The sequence below is a fragment of the Stenella coeruleoalba genome (assembly GCF_951394435.1).
Source record: "Stenella coeruleoalba genome assembly, chromosome: 1".
Classification (NCBI taxonomy): domain Eukaryota; kingdom Metazoa; phylum Chordata; class Mammalia; order Artiodactyla; family Delphinidae; genus Stenella; species Stenella coeruleoalba.
In genome coordinates this window covers 111,952,150-111,974,552 of record NC_137169.1, presented here as the reverse complement: position 1 = coordinate 111,974,552, position 22,403 = coordinate 111,952,150, and the positions used below count along the sequence as shown (strand labels likewise).

General features: G+C 36.5%; 1 protein-coding gene across 5 annotated transcripts in view; it reads left to right on the top strand.

The window, feature by feature from the left end:
• The window catches only part of ASH1L (ASH1 like histone lysine methyltransferase), a 214,134-nt gene that overhangs the window by 49,479 nt on the left and 142,252 nt on the right, over positions 1-22,403 (top strand). For all 5 annotated transcript variants that reach the window (XM_079904612.1, XM_079904614.1, XM_079904611.1 and 2 more), the window contains one exon: positions 11,753-16,316. In XM_079904612.1, the coding sequence (XP_079760738.1) occupies positions 11,753-16,316 (4,564 nt within the window). The remainder of the gene's footprint in view (positions 1-11,752; positions 16,317-22,403) is intronic.

Genomic DNA, 22,403 nt, shown 5'->3' with positions numbered 1-22,403 from the left:
GTCTGGAAATTATCAGCTCTCAGAATTTGTAGAAAATAAACAAAATAACTTTTGATTTTCATGGAAAGCTGTATTTAAAGGGAAGATACCTTTAAATATTAATTATATTAATTAAAAGGAAAATAATAAAAATAAATGGAATAAATCATTCAACTCAGTAGTTAACAAGAGAACAAAATAATCCTAAGAAAAGAAGACTGTTTGAGAAACATGAAGGCAGAAGCGAACTAGAAAACAAAGGCAGTAACTCTCCAAATAGTGGTTCCTTTGGGGGGAAATGAAACATATTTAGCAAGTCTAACCTGGAAATAAAGAAAAATGAGGGAAAACAATATATAAAATAAGTAGTGCTAAAGGGCAAATAATTCAAGATACAGTGGAAGTTAAAAGGAAACTATAAGTAATTTGTTTGCTTTTAATTATATGCAAATGTGAAAAGTGAAAATGATTTTTTAAAAAAGATAATTTACTAAATCTGAGTTCAGAAATCAGAAAATTTTAACTGACCAATCACCATAAATATAATGGAGAAGTCCCTCAAAAAGCTACTACTGTTGTCAAAAAATGCTGGTCTTAGATGGCTTTAGTTTAATTCTGTAAAACTTCAGGGAAAGATAATTTCAAAATGATTTAAATGTTTCAGAGCATACGAAAGGAAGGAAAATGAGTATAAAATTAATCCTAAAAACTTACAAAGATAGCACAAAAAGGGAAACTACAAAATAATCTTGCTTAAGCAAAAATTCAGGTTCTTCTGAATACAGGTAAGGTTCACTTTAGCTTACTTTTAACTACATATGCAAAGAGGACGACACACAGTCCATTTTATATTTGTTGAATTAATTGAAGGTATATTACTCTGTTATTTAATTATATCACTGCTTAAGAATATACATCGATAATTTTTAGTGATAAAAACTTATCTTTTATAGTAAACAGTCTGTATAGTTCTATAATGTCTTCATTTTAGTCTCAAGGTTACAAATAATTCCTTGGAACTTTAAATCTTTATATGTCAGAGCAAAATCTTTTGCCTGTCTTACCAAAAAGGCTTAATTAAGCATATCTCAATTTGGGAAGATACAGAATAGATTTGCTTTACACTTTATAGAAACAAGTTCATAAATATTCACTTATCTTTACTGAACGTTGTGATATCTCTGTGCTTGTCTTCTTAAGGCATTCCGTGTCATTAACAACTGATAGCTAAGGCTGACAATCTCTGAGTTCAGTTATACTTTCCTGAGATAAAGAATATGGGCTTAAAATTTTCTTTTCCTCATACATAGGCATTATGATGCAAAATGCTAAGTAAACTACCAGCATACAATTTCAGCAGCGCATTAAAAGAGCTATGCATTATAAAGGGACAACACAAGCAATCCTTTTGGAATTGGGTAAAGGGTATACTGGACCTCTGTTTCATATAATTACATGTGAATCTACAATAGAGCTATATACCATTATGAACTGTGTTTTTTCCCCAGGAATCCAAAGGAGTACAATACTAGGAAATATGTTACTATAATTAATTATACTAATAGTTAAAAAATAAAATAGGTATTTCCTTAATGTGTTAAATAGAAATATGTAAAAATATATAATGTATGTAAAAATATAAATGTATATATGTACACATATATATGTATACACATATGTATAATGCTTAATGAGGGGACACCAGGGCATTCTCATTAGACTGTCGATGAAGAGAATACCCTTTTTCATCACTGGTATTTAATAATGTTAATGAGATACTAGTTAATAAAATTAGAAAATAGGAATTAGAAGGATAAAAATAGAAAAGGTAAAACTACTGTTACTTGCAAGTGATGTTATATACCTTGAAATCGCAAGAGAATCAGTCAAAAAAAATAAGAGAATTCAGTGAGGTAATTGACTAATAGAGAAATAAATGAGAAATCAGTAGCCTTCATACAAATAAACAGAAGTTAGAAGAGATTCCATTAGGAAAGAGATGAAATATCTAGGAATAAACTTAACTATCAGGGTTTAATATTTAAAGGAAGAAAGCTTCAAAACACTAGTGAATTTTGAACAAATAGAAAAGCTTAAAATGTTGTTGAATAAAAAAATCATAAAGGTGTCCGTTGTCCCAAAATTTCATTGCACTTTTTTTATTGTGGTAAAATATACATAACGTTAGATTTACCTTTTTTACATGTACAGTTCTGTGAGCACTAAGTACATTCACACACCATCCATCTCCAGAACTTTTTCAGTCTTTCCCAACTGAAATTCTGTTAATTCCTGTTAAATAGTGACTCCCTATTCCCCCCATCCCATAGCCCCTGGTAACAGCCGTTTTACTTCCTGACTCTCTGAATTTGACTTAATACTCTAGGTGTCTCATACAAGTGGTATCATATAGTATTTGAATTTTTGTGACTGTCTTATTTCATTGAGCATAATGTCCTTGAGGTTCATCCTTGTTGTAGCATGTGTCAAAATTTCCTTTCTAAAGTTGAATAATAATCCATTGTACATATATATACCACATGTTATCATTCATCTGTCAGTGGAGTTGCTTCCACCTTTTGGCTGTTTGTGAGTAATGCTGCTGTGAGCATCAGTGTACAAATATCTGTTCAAGTCCCTCCTTTCACTTCTTCAGGGTGTTTGCAAATTTAACAATCAAAATTAAAGTAATACATACTTTTTGGCACCAGGTGCGTTGCTTAGAAAATTTATATGGAAAAATAAGCAAGAGTAGTCAAGACACTTCTGAAAAGAACAGTAACATATAGGAATAAGACTTATCAGATAATTAAAGTTAAAATGGTTAGAACATTGTGGTATTGGTGCATGGATAGAGAGAAAATTAATGACCCAGAATGGAGTATCTAACAATAGAACCAAGTATGTACGAGAATTTAGTACATGCGAAGTGTATTTTGTATCAGAGGATGAGTGATGAAATGATTTCATGTATATACATACACACATATGTATTAAACTTAAAGGCTGTATGGCTTTTCATTTCTTTTTCACTGCTATATTTCATTTGAGAATAAAAAGATGCCATTATTTTCCACATTAAAAAAAAAGAAACTACTTTGATTCTACTTTATCTTCTAGCTCTGCCTCCTTATTTCTGTTTCCTTGCTGTTCTTTAGATTTCTCTCTGCCCATTCTCTTTTAAACCCATTCCAATCATGTTATTGTGGGATCTTAGTTCCCCGACCAGGGATTGAACCCAGGTCCCCAGCAGTGGAAGTGTGGAGTCCTAACCACTGGACCGCCAGGGAATTCCCACGTTTTTGCTCTTGTACTTTATAGAAACTGCCTTTGCATGGTTACCAGTGACCATCCCCATGCCACAATGCTAAATCCAACAAACAAATACGTGTTTTCATTTGTTTGATCTGTCAGCAGCAGTTGGCAGTCATCACTCTTGGAAATAACTTTTTTTACTTCATTTCCAAGGTACCACACGTTCACTCACTCTGCCTTGTTCCCCCCCTCTTGTTGCTGCCTTCTGGCCTCCTCAGTCTTTTGCTAGTTCTTCATCTTCTTGATCTTTTAATGTTGTAATGCCTCAATGTTAGTCTTTAATTCTCTACTCTTCTGTTTATATTCACCCTGTTGACTTAAAAAAATATATATACAGAACGTGAGAGTTGTTTTATTTGGGGCAAAACAAGGACTGCAGCGTTTCAGATAACTGAGAAACTGCTGCTCCGAGGAGGTAAGGGGAGGAGCCGGGATATATAGGAGTTTTGCAACAAAGAGCAGGTAATTGGGAACATCAAAAGATTATTGTTAAAACCAGATATCTCAAGTTAAGGAATTTAGCCCTTTTCTATATATGGGAAGATGCAAGAGTCTGGGCTCACTAAAATCATTCCTTTGATATGCACCTGAGCTATCTGGGGCCTGTATTTTCACATCCTGAGTTTCCTCAGGGCTCACCACAGGGAGTGGCTGCAGTCTGATGGCTGCTAGATGGCAGGTATTCTTTTCAGCCCTGAGTTTCCTCAGGGCTCACCAGCTCATGTTGGAGGGCTGCAGTCATTGGTGACTGTGACATCCTTTGTTTATTGATATGGCAGGAAATATTCCATTTATAAATATTCCATTGATCAACCCTCACCTGGTTATGTGAACCAGGTTCAAGGTTTTAAATATCTATAAGCTGTTGTCTTTCAAATTTGAATCTTCCTGTTCAGACCTCTTTACTTGGATGTTTAGAACACATTTCAGTTTTAACATGTCCAAAACTGAACTCCTCATAGTCATTTTCAACTCTCCTCCAACTACAGTCTTTGTTACCTTTTCAGCACTTCCACTGTTTCTACCCTAGTCCAAGTCACTATCATCTCTTGTCTAGAAAACTGTAATAGATTGCTAACAAGACTCCATGCTATTTCCCTTAAATCCTTACAGCTTTATGAAGAGAGCAGCTAGAGGGAGGGAATATTTGAAGATGTAAGTGAAATATCACTCTTCTGTTCAAAATCTTTTAGTGCTTTCCCATTTTATTCAGAGTAAAAGCTCAAGCCTTTATAATGGCCTAAAGGCCCTCCATGATAATAATAGCTCTTTTTGATCACATATTCTATTCTCTCTGAGTCAGTTGCTTAAGTCCTGCCACATTAGCATGCTTGATGTTCCTGTAGATAACTTTCTCACTTCATGTCTTTGCTCAGTTGTTACCTGATCATTGAGGCCTAGTCCAGTCACCTAACTCAATTTTGCAAACTCTCTCACAGCACTCTCAATTGGCTTTTCTTTTTCCCATAGCAATTAACACCTTCCAACAAGTAATATTTTAAAAGTTTATTGTTTTTCTTTATTGTCTTTCCCACTAAAATGTAAGCTTTGTGAGAGTAGAGATTTTTGTCTTTATTGTTCTTTGTTTTATTTCCAACAGTGAGTGGGTACCCAATAAATATTTGTTGAATGAAGAATTAGGTCACATACCTCCTCTACATAAAAGCTTCCAATGGCTTCCCCTCTCTTGGATTAAAAAAAAAGTCTGTCCCCCTACCTTCTGCCTGACCACTCTTCCCTTGATTACTCTGGCAAACTTGGATTCCTTGAATTTATCAATATGAGGTAAGTTCCTGCCTCAGGGCCTTTGCTCCTGCTGTTTCCTCTTTTTAGTATTGTTCTTTTCTCAGGCAGCTACATAGACTCCTCCTTTGGGGTTCTGCACAAATGTAACCTCAATCAGGACTCTCCTGACAACCCGTTTTTTTATTTTTTTAATTTATTTTTTGGCTGCATTGGGTCTTTGTTGCTGTGCGTGGGCTTTCTCTAGTTGCAGTGAGCGGGGGCTACTCTTTGTTGCAGTGCGTGGGCTTCTCATTGCGGTGGCTTCTCTTGTTGCAGAACACGGGCTCTAGGCACACGGGCTTCAGTAGTTCTGGCTTGCGGGCTCTAGAGCGCAGGCTCAGTGGTTGTGGTGCACAGGCTCTGCGGCATGTGAGATCTTCCCGGACCAGGGCTCTAACCCATGTCTCCTACATTGGCCGATGGATTCTTAACCACTACGCCACCAGGGAAGGCCCCTGACAACATGTTTTAATATTGCAAATCCTTTCCAATCCTAGTCTTTCCTCTTCTTCTATGCTCTCTGATTTTCTCCATAGCCTATTTCACCATCTGATATACTGAATATTTCATCTATCTTTTTATTGCCTCTACCCCTATCATGCATTAGAATAAAATCTCCGCAGTGAAGGAGATTTTTTTTTCCATTACTGTTATTCCTAGCACTTAAACAATGGTACTTAAAACTATTTGTTGAAAAAATGAATTCCTGACGAAGCAAGAATTCAAGATTATAAAGTAAATTAAATCAGTAGTGTTCTTGAATACCGTCAGTTTAGAGTTAGAAAATGTAACCAAAAAATTATTCACAAAAGTAGTAGTATTTATGAAATATTTAGAAATAAACTTGACAGCAAGTGTTTAGGATCTATATGGATAAAATTATAAATATCTAGTAACACCAAAAAGCTTGACTAAGCAGATAACATTTGCTTTGTTATTGTGGAGCTGAAGTTAATGTTGAGATATCGTTTTTTCCTGTTTTAATATATAAAGTTAATGCCATGTGGAGTTTTTCAAAACTTTATATGAACCTCAAGGTCATCTAGAAGTATACATATGCAAAAACAACCAGGGAGCCTTACGAAAATGTTCTAAAGTTAATGGTTATGGTTGCACAACTCTGTGAATATACTAAAAACCATTGAACTTGTGCTCATAAAGGGTAAATTTTATGGTATGTGAATTATATCTCAATAATGTTATAAATAAAATAAGGAATTTCTATAGGCTTACAAAAAGGAAAAAATAGCCTTTTTAAGTATTAAAACATACTGTAAAGTGTCCACATATTATTAGTGGCTCAGGAATAAATATAAATGTAAGTGAAGCAAAATGGAGAGCTTAGACCCAAATATGAATAAAAATATGTGAGAAATGTATTTCAAATCAGTGAATGTGAAATGAGAAATGGAAAAACTCTTAGAACAACGGACAAAACCTTTTCAGGTAAAAGCTGCTTCTCTACCCACAGATTATGTTTTAAAAATTCAAAATAGATAAATAATTTAAAGTAAAAGTAAGAATGAGACCATAAAAACATTAGTTGAAAATGTGGTGAAGATTGTCATCTTTACGAGGATGTGATCGTTCCAATTATGCTATGAAAACAACTATAAAACTCAAGAGATTATTTTATCTACTATAATGGTTAAGAGCTTTAGCTATGAAATCAGAGTATGTTTAAAGCATACTTTCAATCACTTAATGGTTAAGTAACCTTGACCAGGTAATCTAGTATCTAAACTAGTCCTATTTTTAAAAAAATAAATTTAATGAGGATAATTACATTAACCACATCATATGGTTGTTGTGAGGATCAAATGACAGAATATGTGTGGTACTTAGTACAGTTTTTCATATGTTTCTGAATACATTTAACTTCTTTTTAAGAAAAATAATAGGAAGTAGAAGGACAACCAGTAAATTGGGAGACAAATGTGCGACATGAGAGAAATATTATTTCAAAAATATTAAGGGCTCTTCTAAATAAGAAATGATAAACTCCACAATTCAGAAAAAAGACATGGACCTCAAACAGCTATTACACTGCTGAAAAATATACAAGGCCTGTAAAATCATGTGACAGGATGTCTTGTTCATAATACCAGGCAGTAAGTGAAATGTAAATAGAAATGCCCCAAAAGTGTATCTATAGGTTGTAAAATCTTAAACACTGACAATGGGAATAAAAAATATTTTCTTCACATTTAGGACATTGACATTCACAAAAAGAAAACTCACAAAGCATAATGAGAAAACATTACAAGCTGTATAAGAACACAGACCAAAAGTAGGGAAAGAGTCAACAGATGAGCATAGACTTCACTACCAAAGAGCTGGAAATATTGAAACCATCTGAAAGATTTTGAAATGGTTAAAATGGGCAAAAAGATAACCATTTGATAAAAACAGGACGATAACAAGTGGATTTGAAAATGAACCAAATAGTAATTAATCCTAGAAATAATGGCATTTGAAATGAAAACAATGAGTTTATTGGAACAGTAAATGAGAGAGCGTATTTTCTGACGATAACTATAACCAGATCACCCAATTGTCAAGGTTTGGAAACATTAAGATTGACCTGAATACTATTAGTCTGATGTTTAATTTCAAAATCGTCAGAAGCAAGGTTGTCAGTTGTTACTGTTTCTGTTTTTAGGCAATATCATTGCCTAAAAATGCAGAATATCACAAGTCACAAGGTATTATCTTGGGTTACAGAAATGTTGTGTTTATAAACTCTGAATTTTTATAATAAACTTTTTTCCATTAAAAAAGTCTTTCTTGGGGCTTCCCTGGTGGCGCAGTGGTTGAGAATCTGCCTGCCAATGCAGGGGACATGGGTTCGAGCCCTGGTCTGGGAGGATCCTACATGCCACGGAGCAACTAGGCCCATGAGCCACAACTACTGGGCCTGTGCGTCTGGAGCCTGTGCTCCGCAACAAGAGAGGCCGCGATAGTGAGAGGCCCGCGCACCATGATGAAGAGTGGCCCCCGCTTGCCACAACTAGAGAAAGCCCTCGCACAGAAACGAAGACCCAACACAGCAAAACTAAATAAATTAATTAATAAACTCCTACCCCCAAAATCTTCAAAAGAAAAAAGAAAACCAGAGCTTTAAAAAAAAAAGTTTTTCTTGATGCAGAGCTGTCCTACACGTGTAACTATTTATCATATATACCCTTTTTTTAAAGAACTTTATTTATTTATTTGGCTGCATCAGGTCTTAGTTGTGGTGTGCAGGCTCTTTGTTGTGGCATGTGGGCTCCAGAGCAAGCAGGCTCAGTAGTTGCAGTGCACGCGCAGGCTCAGTATTTGTGGCGCATGGACTTAGTTGCGCCGTGGCATGTGGGATCTTAGTTCCCCAACCAGGGATCGAACCGACGTCCCCCACATTGGAAGGCAGATTCTTATTACCACTGGACCACCTGGGAAGTCCCTATTGTATATACCCTTTGATCAAGCAATTCCACTTTTAGAAGTTGATCTGAAGGAAATAATTGGACAAATAGACAAAGATTTATATAACTGGATGTTCATCATTATATTCCTTACAAGAAGAAATAGCCGAAAACTGGGACTTCCCTGGCTGGCCAGTCATTAAGACTCCAGGCTTCCTCCACTGCAGGGGTCACAGGTTCGATCCCTGGTCAGAGAACTAGGATCCTGCATGCCTCACAGCGCTGTTTAAAAAGCAACCAGTATGAAGTTGGTTTTATGAATTTTGAACTGTTAAAAAAACATTGAATTGATAAGTCTGACTCAATTTATTTGTGTAAAAAGGTGTCTTCCTCGTATTGTTTAAGTGGGCTATGAAACCACAAGCATTTTTGACCCCATTTTTATGAAAGAATGTACATGTATTTGAGTATATGGTGAAGCATATGAAATGTAAAATTGTTTATTTATGGATGGTAGTGTTTATACCTTCCCTCTTTTCTAATGAGCATACTTTTATCTTTGTTTTCAAGTTGAAGAAAATTATATGCTTAAAATGATGTTTTGATACAATATCTTTTTCATTGACTAACATAATATACTCTTAAAAATGATACCTCTTACTACTGGTTGTCATTTTAAGAGGTTCTTAGAAAGGTAAGAGAATAATATTACCAGTACCAACTGTAGCTTTCAACATCTTATTAATATTACCTCATTCACTCAGTTTATTCAGTGTCAGGATTTGGACGAAAAAAAATCTTTGAAACCAAAATCAAATTATCTGCGCTTTTTTGTTTTATTTTTATTTTTTCCTTCTTTAATCATAGACCATTTACTGTGGGATACTAGTTTAGGATGCTTTTAATTAACCTGAAATATTCATTTCCATCAAAGGTGAAAAACCAGATTTCAGTACAGTCTTTTAAGCAGGTTAAGGGAGCTGGATGTTTCTACTTTTCTTTCAGACAGAATTTTAAAAATAAACTTTTATTGAAGTATAACATAAATATAAATGTAACAACTCGGTGAATTTTCACAAACTCAACCACCCCTTGTAGCCAGCATTCAGTTTAAGAAATGGAACATTACCAGCACCCACCAAGATCTTGTGCTCCTTTCTCATCATTGCCCCACACCAGGGGTAACCATTTTCCTGACTTTAAATATCATAATTAGTCATGCCTCTTTGTGAACTTAATATAAATGGAGTTATATAGTACACACTATTATTCTGTATCCTTTCACTTAGTCTTGTTTGTGAGCGTTATCTGTGCTATGGAACATAGTCATAGTTTGTTCAGATAGATTTTTAAAGGTACGTTTTAAAATGGAAGTGTCACAATTTTCAGGTATAAATATATTTTAAAATACTTAATAAAGCCTTTAATTTTTAAGTTTTGAAAAGTAACCGTAAAAATACAAAATGGGAGTATTGTTTCTTTAACAAGATGGGAAGAAAATGTGTTTCTTTAATCGCAAGCTTAATATATGTCAGTTGAATATGAGAGTGTCAGAAAAGCCAGTTTCCTCTTGGGCAAAATTGTAAGGGTCCAGTCCAAAAGAAGAGATAGTCCCCTTAATTTTGAGTCAATCAAATATTGGTTGTATTGTGTTTCCTCCCTCATAGGTTACTATTTTCATTAATCTTCTGTTTATTCTTCTATTTTTAATATAACCAGATATGTATATATACTCATATACCTGTCTTCTTATACAGAAGATAGCATATTATAACCACTGTCCAAATTCTTGCTTTTTTTCATTTAATAATACATATTAAAGAGCATTCGATAGCAATATATTGATATCTTCTCTTTTTTTCCAGTTTTATGGCAGTCCATTGTACAGATATACTTTGATTTATTCAGCCAATCCCCTGTAGATAATCATTTAGACTGTTTTAGGGTTTTGCTATTAAAATGGTGGTACATTTTTAGCTTTTTGCAAACATTAGATTTTTTGCCAGTGTGTCTTGGGGTAGATCCCCTAAAAGTGGTCAAAGGAATAAATGCATGTGGTATTTTTTTAGTTATTGCCAATTTCTATTTTGTAGGGATTATACCATTTTACACACAAAACTTTTCCGTATATGCATGAATTTGGTTTTGGGTTTTCTATCCTGGCCCATTGGCTCTTTTGTCTTCTCATGTGCTATACTGTTTTAGTGATAGAGGCATTAAAAATTAATTTAATATTTGATAGTTATCCCCTTCTTTTTAGATTTTGCTAGGTATTCTTGCTTATATATTTTTCCCAATGAATGTTATAACTTTTCTTATTCCTGAGAGAATCTTGTTGGTATTTTTATTAGGATGACATTAAATTTATAAATTTGCTTCGGGGAAATTGTCAGCTCCATATCTTCCTATCCACAAACATAGTATGTCTTTACATTTGTTCAAGTCTTTCATTTGTATTTTATAGTTAAGAAAGACTCTTTATGTCAGTTATACCTCAATTAAAAAAAAAAAAAACAAACTGCTGAAACGTGAAGAAGAAAAAAATCTTTGTTATCTAAAAGTAAAACAGACTGTTGTGGGAAATGATAAATTCATTTGTAAAGTATATAATGAGGATTCATACATTAGATAGCAATTTATATTATGACTTAAAAGTTACTTTCAACTCTAAGATTTTATATAAAAACACATTCTAAAGAAAACATGAACATATTTTATTGTCTTTTCTATTCTTCTCACATGAAGAGAGAACTTGACTGCTCATTCAAGATTATAATTAAGAATGTGTTAAAGGAGTAAAAGTTGGTCAGGAATTGTCCTGCATTGGTTTGAAATCATTGAAATTAAATAAGGAGGTAGGCAAAGAACCATTATTTTAAACGAGGACCATGGGATATTGTAACTAACAATATCTTTTCAAAAACAGTACATTCATATGCTAATGTATATTTAGTCCATGTAAGGAGAAAGTAGACTATTTGCCTTTTTAAAACAATGTCAAAAAATACCATAGGGATATTTCTAAATACTCAATAATATGTATGTTCATATGGTTGAAAGTCAACAAAGATTACATCTATATAGTCTGATATAGCAGTAGAGGAACTAACATACCGTGACAGTATAACATTAGTTAGTTTTTTTAAAAAAGCACTATTGCCTATCTTGTATCTGATTTGTCATCATTTAGTTTGTTTGATTGTAATGCTAAACTGAAATGGTATATAAGCTTTACTCTCTCTGAAACCCTTTTCTTGTTCAAATTTTAGGATCCTTCAAAGTTGTACAAGAAATCAGGTGATGTTGCAGCCATTGAATGCCAGTCTGAGGAGAGCATCCATCTTCATTCACAGGGAGAAAACAATCCTTTGTCTAAGAAGCTTTCTCCAGTACACTCAGAAATGACAGATTACATTAATGCAGCATCATCTACTCTTGTTGGTAGCCAGGATCCTGATTTAAAGGACAGGGCATTACTTAATGGAGGAACGAGTGTAACGGAAAAGTTGGCACAGCTCATTGCAACTTGTCCTCCCTCCAAGTCTTCCAAGTCAAAACCTAAGAAGTTAGGAACTGGCACTACTGCGGGATTGGTTAACAAGGATTTGATCAGGAAAGCAGGCGTTGGCTCTGTAGCTGGAATAATACATAAGGACTTAATAAAAAAACCAACTATCAGCACAGCGGTTGGATTGGTAACTAAAGATCCTGGGAAAAAGCCAGTGTTTAATGCAACAGTAGGATTGGTCAATAAGGACTCTGTGAAAAAACTAGGAACTGGCACTACAGCGGTATTCATTAATAAAGACTTAGGCAAAAAGCCAGGGAATATCACTACGGTAGGACTGCTAAGCAAAGATTCAGGAAAGAAGCTAGGAATTGGTATTGTTCCAGGTTTAGTGAATAAGGAACCTGGAAAGAAGCTAGGACTTGGCACTGTGGTTGGACTAGTTAATAAAGACTTGGGAAAGAAATTGGGTTCTACTGTTGGCCTAGTGGCCAAGGACTGTGCGAAGAAGATTGTAGCAAATTCAACAATGGGATTAGTTAATAAGGACATTGGAAAGAAACTAGTGAGTTGTCCTATGGCAGGACTGGTCAGTAAAGATGCCATAAACCTTAAAGCGGAAGCACTGCTCCCCACTCAGGAACCACTTAAGGCTTCTTGTAGTACAAACATCAATAGTCATGAAAGTCAGGAACTTTCTGAATCCCTGAAAGACAGTGCCACCAGCAAAACTTTTGAGAAGAATGTTATACGGCAGAGTAAAGAAAGCATATTGGAAAAGTTCTCAGTTCGAAAGGAAATCATTAATTTGGAGAAAGAAATGTTTAATGAAGGAACATGCATTCAGCAAGACAGTTTCTCATCCAGTGAAAGGGGGTCTTATGAAACCTCAAAGCATGAAAAGCAACCTCCCGTATATTGCACTTCTCCGGACTTTCAAATGGGAGTTGCTTCTGATGCATCTACAGCAAAATCCCCTTTTAGTGCAGTAGGAGAAAGCAATCTCCCTTCCCCATCACCTACTGTATCTGTTAATCCTTTAACCAGAAGTCCCCCTGAAACGTCTTCACAGATGGCTCCTAATCCGTTACTTTTAAGTCCTACCACAGAACTAATGGAAGAAATTTCTGAATCTGTCGGAAAGAACCAATTTACTTCTGAAAGTACCCACTTGAACATTGGTCATAGGTCTGTGGGTCATAGCATGAATATTGAATGCAAAGGGATTGATAAAGAGGTAAATGATTCCAAAACTGCACATATAGATATTCCAAGAATAAGCTCTTCTCTGGGAAAAAAGCCAAGTTTGACTTCTGATTCCAGTATTCATACAATTACGCCTTCAGTTGTTAACTTCACTAGTTTATTTAGTAACAAGCCCTTTCTAAAACTTGGTGCAGTAACTGCATCCGACAAACACTGCCAAGTTACTGAAAGCCTAAGCACTACTTTGCAGTCCAAACCATTAAAAAAAAGGAAAGGAAGAAAACCTCGGTGGACTAAAGTGGTGGCAAGAAGCACATGCCGGTCTCCAAAAGGGCTAGAATTAGAAAGATCAGAGCTTTTTAAAAATGTTTCTTGTAGTTCACTATCAAATAGTAATTCCGAGCCAGCCAAGTTTATGAAAAACATTGGACCATCTTCATTTGTAGATCATGACTTCCTTAAACGCCGATTACCAAAGTTGAGCAAATCTACAACTCCATCTCTTGCTCTCTTAACTGATAGTGAAAAACCATCTCATAAGTCTTTTGCTACTCACAAACTATCCTCCAGTATGTGTGTGTCTAGTGATCTTTTGTCTGATATTTATAAACCCAAAAGAGGAAGACCTAAATCTAAGGAGATGCCTCAACTGGAAGGTCCACCTAAAAGGACTTTAAAAATTCCTGCCTCTAAAGTTTTTTCTTTGCAGTCTAAGGAAGAACAAGAACCCCCAATTTTACAACCAGAAATTGAAATTCCTTCCTTCAAACAAAGTCTGTCTGTGTCTCCTTTTCCAAAAAAGAGAGGCAGACCTAAGAGGCAAATGAGGTCACCAGTCAAGATGAAGCCACCTGTACTATCGGTGGCTCCATTTGTTGCCACTGAAAGTCCAAGCAAGCTTGAGTCTGAAAGTGACAACCATAGAAGTAGCAGTGATTTCTTTGAGAGTGAGGATCAACTTCAGGATCCAGATGATCTAGATGACAGTCACAGGCCAACTGTCTGTAGTATGAGTGACCTTGAGATGGAACCAGATAAAAAAATTACGAAGAGAAACAATGGACAGTTAATGAAAACAATTATCCGCAAAATAAATAAAATGAAGACTTTAAAGAGAAAGAAACTGTTGAATCAAATTCTTTCAAGCTCTGTAGAATCAAGTAATAAAGGGAAAGTGCAATCCAAACTCCATAATACAGTGTCAAGTCTTGCCGCCACATTTGGCTCTAAATTGGGCCAACAGATAAATGTCAGCAAGAAAGGAACCATTTACATAGGAAAGAGGAGGGGTCGAAAACCAAAAACTGTCTTAAATGGCATTCTTTCTGGTAGCCCTACCAGCCTTGCTGTTCTTGAACAAACAGCTCAGCAGGCAGCTGGGTCAGCATTAGGACAGATTCTTCCACCTTTACTGCCTTCATCTGCTAGTAGTTCTGAGATTCTTCCATCACCTATTTGCTCTCAGTCTTCTGGGACTAGTGGAGGTCAGAGCCCTGTAAGTAGTGATGCAGGCTTTGTTGAACCCAGTTCAGTGCCATATTTGCATTTACACTCCAGACAGGGCAGTATGATTCAGACTCTTGCAATGAAGAAGGCCTCAAAGGGGAGGAGGCGGTTATCTCCTCCTACTTTGTTGCCAAATTCTCCTTCTCACTTGAGTGAACTGACATCTCTGAAAGAAGCTACTCCTTCTCCTATTAGTGAGTCTCATAGTGATGAGACCATTCCCAGTGATAGTGGAATAGGAACAGATAATAACAGCACATCAGACAGGGCAGAGAAATTTTGTGGGCAAAAAAAGAGGAGGCATTCTTTTGAGCATGTTTCTCTGATTCCCCCTGAAACCTCTACAGTCCTAAGCAGTCTTAAAGAAAAACATAAACATAAATGTAAGCGCAGGAATCATGATTACCTCAGCTACGACAAGATGAAAAGGCAAAAACGAAAACGGAAAAAGAAATATCCCCAACTCCGAAATAGACAGGATCCAGACTTTATTGCAGATCTGGAGGAATTAATAAGTCGCCTAAGTGAAATTCGAATCACTCATCGAAGTCATCATTTTATCCCCCGAGACCTTTTGCCAACTATTTTTCGAATCAACTTTAATAGTTTCTATACGCATCCTTCTTTCCCCTTAGACCCTTTGCACTACATTCGAAAACCTGACTTAAAAAAGAAGAGAGGGAGACCCCCTAAGATGAGGGAGGCAATGGCTGAAATGCCTTTTATGCACAGCCTTAGTTTTCCTCTTTCTAGTACTGGATTCTATCCTTCTTATGGCATGCCTTACTCTCCCTCACCCCTTACAGCTGCTCCCATAGGATTAGGTTACTATGGAAGATATCCCCCAACTCTTTATCCACCTCCTCCATCTCCATCTTTCACCACTCCACTTCCACCTCCTTCCTATATGCATGCTGGTCATTTACTTCTCAATCCCACCAAATACCATAAGAAAAAGCATAAGCTACTTCGACAGGAAGCCTTTCTTACAACCAGCAGGACTCCCCTTCTTTCTATGAGTACCTACCCTAGCGTCCCTCCCGAGATGGCCTATGGTTGGATGGTCGAGCACAAACACAGGCACCGTCACAAACACAGAGAACACCGTTCTTCTGAGCAGCCACAGGTTTCCATGGACACTGGCTCTTCCAGATCTGTCCTAGAATCTTTGAAGCGCTATCGATTTGGAAAGGATACTGTTGGAGAGCGCTATAAACATAAGGAAAAGCACCGGTGTCATATGTCCTGCCCTCATCTCTCTCCTTCAAAAAGCTTAATAAACAGAGAAGAGCAGTGGGTCCACCGAGAGCCTTCAGAATCTAGTCCATTGGCCTTGGGATTGCAGACACCTTTACAGATTGACTGTTCAGAAAGTTCTCCAAGTTTATCCCTTGGGGGATTCACTCCCAACTCTGATCTGGCCAGCAGTGATGAACATACAAACCTTTTCACAAGTGCAATAGGGAGCTGCAGAGTTTCAAACCCTAACTCCAGTGGCCGAAAGAAACTAACTGACAGCCCTGGACTGTTTTCTGCACAGGACACTTCATTAAATCGGCCTCACAGAAAGGAGCCGCTGCCTTCCAGCGAAAGGGCAGTACAGACCTTGACAGGTAAGAGGGTTATTTTGTTGCCTGTTGTTTGTGTTAGAGAAATGGTGTATTTTGCCTACCGGTTGCCTGATACGTGTACATGAACTTTTAATAGCTCAAGTGTTTTTGTTTTTATAAATGTATTTTGAAATGTTATCTTCCAAGTTTTTATTTTCAGTAGATGTGAGAAGTAAGATAAGGCATGTCTTTGCATTAATTTTGAATTTTGAGAAGAGATATCATTATCAAAACAAACAAAAAATAATACTCAACTTTTTGGAAATCAGGAAAAATGATTTTCTTATGCAAAAAGGCTATTACACAGTTTCTTTAGTGAGAAATGGCTCATAGATATCTGGGTTTTTTTTAAAATTTTATTGAAGTATAGTTGATTTAGTGTTGTGGATATCTGTTAATACCTATGCAGGATTTTTAATATATACTGATCCAGTTTATAAGTGTTTCTGTGTTACAGGAAGAATATGTTGTTAACTCTGTGTGTCTCATAATAAAAATCTAAACAGTCAAAACTATCAACTTGTGGGAATTCCCTGGCGGTCCAATGGTTAGGACTTTACGCCTTCACTGCTGCAGGCCTGGGTTCAATCCCTGGTTGGGAAACTAAGATCCCACAAGCCATGTGGTGCAGCCAAAAACAAACAAAATTATCAACTTTGTAAAATTTAACTCAATATTTAGTGGGACTTCATTTTTCAGAGTACCTTTAGGTATCTTCATAAAAGCTGCTTAGGTTTAATAAAATGACATAAAGCAAATTTAGGTAATGCGTTTGTAATGTCTAGAAAGTGTCTTTTAAGAATTGAAAAGAAGATATGGGGCTTCCCTGGTGGCATAGTGGTTGAGAGTCCGCCTGCCGATGCAGGGGACACGGGTTCGTGCCCCGGTCCGGGAAGATCCCACATGCCGTGGAGCAGGTAGGCCCGTGAGCCATGGCCGCTGAGCCTGCACGTCCAGAGCCTGTGCTCCGCAACGGGAGAGGCCATAACAGTGAGAGGCCCACGTACCGCAAAAAAAAAAAAAAAAAAAGAATTGAAAAGAAGATAGAAAACAAGAAAAAGGAAGCATTGCCTATTCATGTATAAGATAACGCTAAGTCAGAAGTTCTTTATCAGAGAGCTCAACCCTACGGGTTTGTAAATTAACTCTAGAAAGTCCATAAAACCTCTGATGTTGTAAGTAAAATTATGTGTGTGTATGCTTGTGTGTATTTTTAGGAGAAAATGCATACATTTTTTCAGATTCTCCAAGTAAACTCTGTAAGCCTCAATATCCCTTCCTATAAAATGGGATTAGTAGGGTTATTATAAACAGTAAATGAGATTATAGTGTTTATTAAAATGATTTGCACATAGTAAGCATACAAATGTTAATTGATATTATTCCCCCCAAATATTAAAAACTTGTGCATTAGAGGAAATGATAAACCCCTCAAAGAGAAGAGGGTTTTTTTCCTGATTTTAATTATTTGTGAACTTTTGAAAAATAAAAGCTATCTTGGTGGAGCTGAGCATTCTTTAGTTTTTAACAATGTAATAAAGAAGGAAAAAATCGTAAGCTCTAATTAGGTTCATTCAACAAATTTTTTGACAAACATTTAATCAACAGCAGTTATTGAATATCTGCTGTCAGCCAGACATTGTACTTTGTGGGCCCTTGTGATATAATAGGGAACAAAGCACACAGGTTCATTGTTCTCATGGATCTTAATATTGGAGGAGATGAGTAATAAAAAAATTGCACATTAAATGTCATAAAAATTGTGACAAATGGTATATAAATATATATATATATATATATATTTAAAGTCCAGGGTTCTATGGGAGTATGAAATGGGGGCCTAACTCAGGAAGGCTTCCCTGAGAAAGTGACCCTAGACAGTTAACTTGAATAAAGGATGAGCAGTAGTTAGCTAGGTGAACAGAATTCCACTTACTCATTTACTCATTCATTCACTCATTCATTTATTTATTGAATTCCAAAACATCTAGCATTCTTCTAGTCACTGGTATATAGTAGAGAGTAAAGACATATCTGGCCTCATTAACTTTCAGCTTGGTGAAGGAAGACAAACTATAGAGTGGTAAGCACATAAATAATGGCATAATTGATAAAAATGCTATCAAATTAATTAATATAAGTGTTAGGATACATAACTAAGGGGAGAGGGGTGCCTATTTAGATAGAGTTATTAGTTATGGTCCAAGGGTAAAAAGTTGCAATTTAAGGATGTGAAACCACCAAGCTTCCAAGCTGAGGTTTGGGTGAAGAGCACTTTTGAGGATCCTGAACTGGAAAGGAGCTTAGATGTTAGAAAACCAGGGGAGCGCTCAGAAGGTTCATTGTGGTAGGAGAGGGAATACAAGAGAGAGAATGGTGAGAGAATTGTGGTGAAAGAAAGAAGACAGACCACATGTTAAAAGATTTTGGATTTTATACTAAGCAAAAAGACAGAAGTATTGATTTTAAATTTACATTTTAAAAGATTGTTCTAGCTCACGTGTGAACATTGAATTGTAGAGGACAAAAATAGCTACAGGGAAACCAATTAGTAGACAATTGCAGTAGTCTAGATAAAATGATGATACTTAAGGGTGTTGGCGGACTCCTTCATGAATATTTGAGAGGTTCATGGTGCAGTGTACTGATACAGAGAAGACTAGAGGAGGAGAGATTTGGGGAGAGTACAAGTTTGCTTTTTCATATATATATAAACCTTGAGATGCCTTTAGAAACTTCAGGTGGTGATGTTGAGCAGACATTTGGGTATCTAGTTCTGGAGCTCAAGAGAGATGTTTGGGCTAGAGATACGGGCATTTCACTATGAGGTTTTGAAAAACTTTGGTGATATTATTCACTAAAAATAAAAGGATGTCTGGAAAAGTGAGTTGGGAACAGGCTCTCAAAACCTCTGAAACTTTGTAACCAGAGCACCAAGAAAAATAGTCATTCTAGAAAATACCAGCAGCAGGTAAAGATACATGTTAAATTGTTTAATAAGTAAAGAAATACTACAATAAACATAGGACTCTTTAGGAGAAGATGAAGGTAGCCTGATAGAAACAGATATAAAGAAGGGTTGAAGCTGCTCAGTTGTAGACACAAAGCATATCATAAATATGAAGTGATGCCAGATATAGCTGGTTCTGGTTTATTGTCCTTATTTGTCTCTTTCTCATGAAGGTTGGGGGAACCACACAATAAGCACTTGTAGGAAAATCTGTGACCATTTGTAGCCAAGAGGGTGAATGGGCATTCTGAACAGAACTACATTGTTCAATGGTTTACTGCATTTAGTTTGTGTTAGAGTATTCTTTGTTTAGCTGCTAACTTGGTGCTTCAAAACATTAATGTACTCTGAAAAATCACGTATGAACTCCATGTCATTCTGGTATTCTATTTATCAATTGTATGTGAGCTGTTTCACTCTACAGAAACATTCTAACAAAATAGACTATACATCTATGAATCCTCTGTTTATCTATCTACCTGTCGTCGTGAGAGAGATGATATTTCCCTACAGAGAATATAAAGTGAGAAAAGAAAAGAGCCTTGGACAGCTTTGAGGAATTTCAGTATTTAAAGTAGTGATTAAAAACCATCAGCCTTTGGTTTATATATGACCCTTTGTGATGATTTCTACAGTTTGTTTTTTTAATTGCTAAAATTTAAAAATCTGGAGATTTCACACAAGCATGCAGAATTCTGCTTTTCTTTGAAAAGAAATCAGAACATCTGACAACAGTTAATCCGTATTTCCTGGATGACATCAAGGTTGGGTCTCAATAGTGGCCGCCCCTCCCCCCTCCCCAAGTCTTTAGTTGGGACATACGTTCTTCAGTTTTCCTCAGTCCTCACAGTGTCCTGTTGTGTGTTATATCTGGCCCAGTTCAAATATTTAAGAGATTTATCTGGCTCCAAGGAATATTGAGTCTGAGGCCCCTAATTTAAGAGTTGTGAGAAGGAGCTTATAAGAAGTGGGGGAATTGAGGTGAAGGTAAAGTGAAATGGCAGCTTAGGTTGTTGAATGTATCATCTACATGGACATTAACGTCACCCAAGAGGCCATTTATAGGAGTCAGGGTGGAAGGGATGAATCTGAATCTGGTTTCAGGGACCTTGGAGAATGAGTGGCAGGGAAAGCTAGCGTATGCAGAAATACCTGCTTTATGAATAAGAACCTTTTTTTTTCCCTTCCTTTAAAAATATAACATACAAAAACATTAAGACCTCTCCGAAGTCACTGTTCTGACACCAATCCTTTGTCACCAACTGAGTTTCCTACAATTTAGATCAATTCTGATACTAACTACCTGGAGTTAGAGAAGACCCTACAAGTTAAGAGCAAAGTTTTTTGAAGACTGCCCCCATTTAAGATGCCAGTGGCAAGTTTCAGTGTCCCCAATCCACCCACACTTCTGCCCAGCTTGCTACAAGTTTAGGGGCTACCACAACCCCTCAGTTTTGATAATTTGGTAGAACAGCTCATAGAACTTACTGTAACCACTATAATTACAATTACAGTTATATTATAAAGGATACAGATCAGGAATTGAAGAGATGCATAGGGCAATAGCTGGGGCGGGAAAGGGGACACAGAGCTTCCATACCCTCTCTGTGGAATCTGGGTGTGTCATGCTCCCAGCACATCATTTTGTTCACCAACCAAGAAGCTTCACCAGGCCTCTGTGTCCAGAATTTTGATTGGGGCTTCACTATATAGGTGTGATTGATTAAATCATTGGCCATGTGATTGAATTCAATCTCAGGTCCATCTCCACCCTCTGTAGATTGGGCTCACCCAGAGTTTCAGCTCTCTAATCATGTGGTTGGTCTCTAGTGACCAGCCTCCATCCTGAGGGAATCTTAGGGTTCACCTTAAGTCACCTCTTTGGCATAACAAAGACACTGCTATCAGGAAATTTCAAGGTTTTTGAAGTTCTGTGCCAGGAATCAGAGATCAGGTATATTCTTCATTATATCACAAGTCTAATTTGTTTTGTTAATTGATCTGTAACTTGGAATCTCTCTGTCTTCTTCACAGTTATTACTCTTTTGATACGTAGGTAGAAATGTGTCTTGATTTTCTAAGAGGAATTTTTTTCAGATAGACATGAAAATTGGCTTACCTATCCACATAAAACCAGTTGAGAAAAAGATTTTTAGTTAAGGAAAATAATAAGAAAATAGTGCTAAATCATGGGATATCTTCTAATTTGGTCACTTTCAAGATCAGAATTTGTTTTGTTTAGGCAAAGCTTTATGAACTTGATTTTTTAATCTTAACTGTTATGATGGTCGCTGTCCCTTTAGTTATTTTGTATCTGTTGTTTGCCGGGTACAAGGAATACAAACAAAAGGAATAAGATATAATTTCTGCCTTCAAGGAATTTATAGTTAAGTGGAGTACATAAACATGTATCCAAATAGTTATTGATAGATAGCTCCTAAAATTGAGATACACTGTGTTTTGGGGAGCAGAGAAGAGAGGGACTCACTTAAAAGGAGCCAGGAAGATGTTTTGAGTTTAGTGTGCAAAGAATAAAGGGTGAAGACTATTTCTTATAGAGAAATAAGCTTTTTAGGGTTTTGGAGACATGATACTATACTTAGGTAACTGTAAATAGCCTGATATGGGACCAGGAGATGAGGTTGGAAAGATAGCCGGGGGACAGATCATAAAGCCTCTTTTTTATATAGAATACCAAGGAGTTTGGAGTTTACCCTATAGGCAGTGGAAAGTTAAGGGTTTTAAAGCAGAATGATTTGCTAAGATTATATGGATAGCACTATGATAGATGGATTAGAGAAAGATCAGTTGGACCAGTTTGGATATTGTCTCAGCAAAATATTATGGGGGCCTGAACTAAGATAGTGATAGAGAAAACAATATTCCAAAGAAATAGATTTTTCAAAGAGGTGAAGAAAGAGGGAAGGGCTTCCCTGGTGGCGCAGTGGTTGAGAGTCCGCCTGCCAATGCAGGGGACATGGGTTTGTGCCCCGGTCTGGGAAGATCCCACATGCTGCAGAGCGGCTGGGCCCGTGAGCCACGGCCACTGAGCCTGCGCATCCGGAGCGCCTGTGCACCTC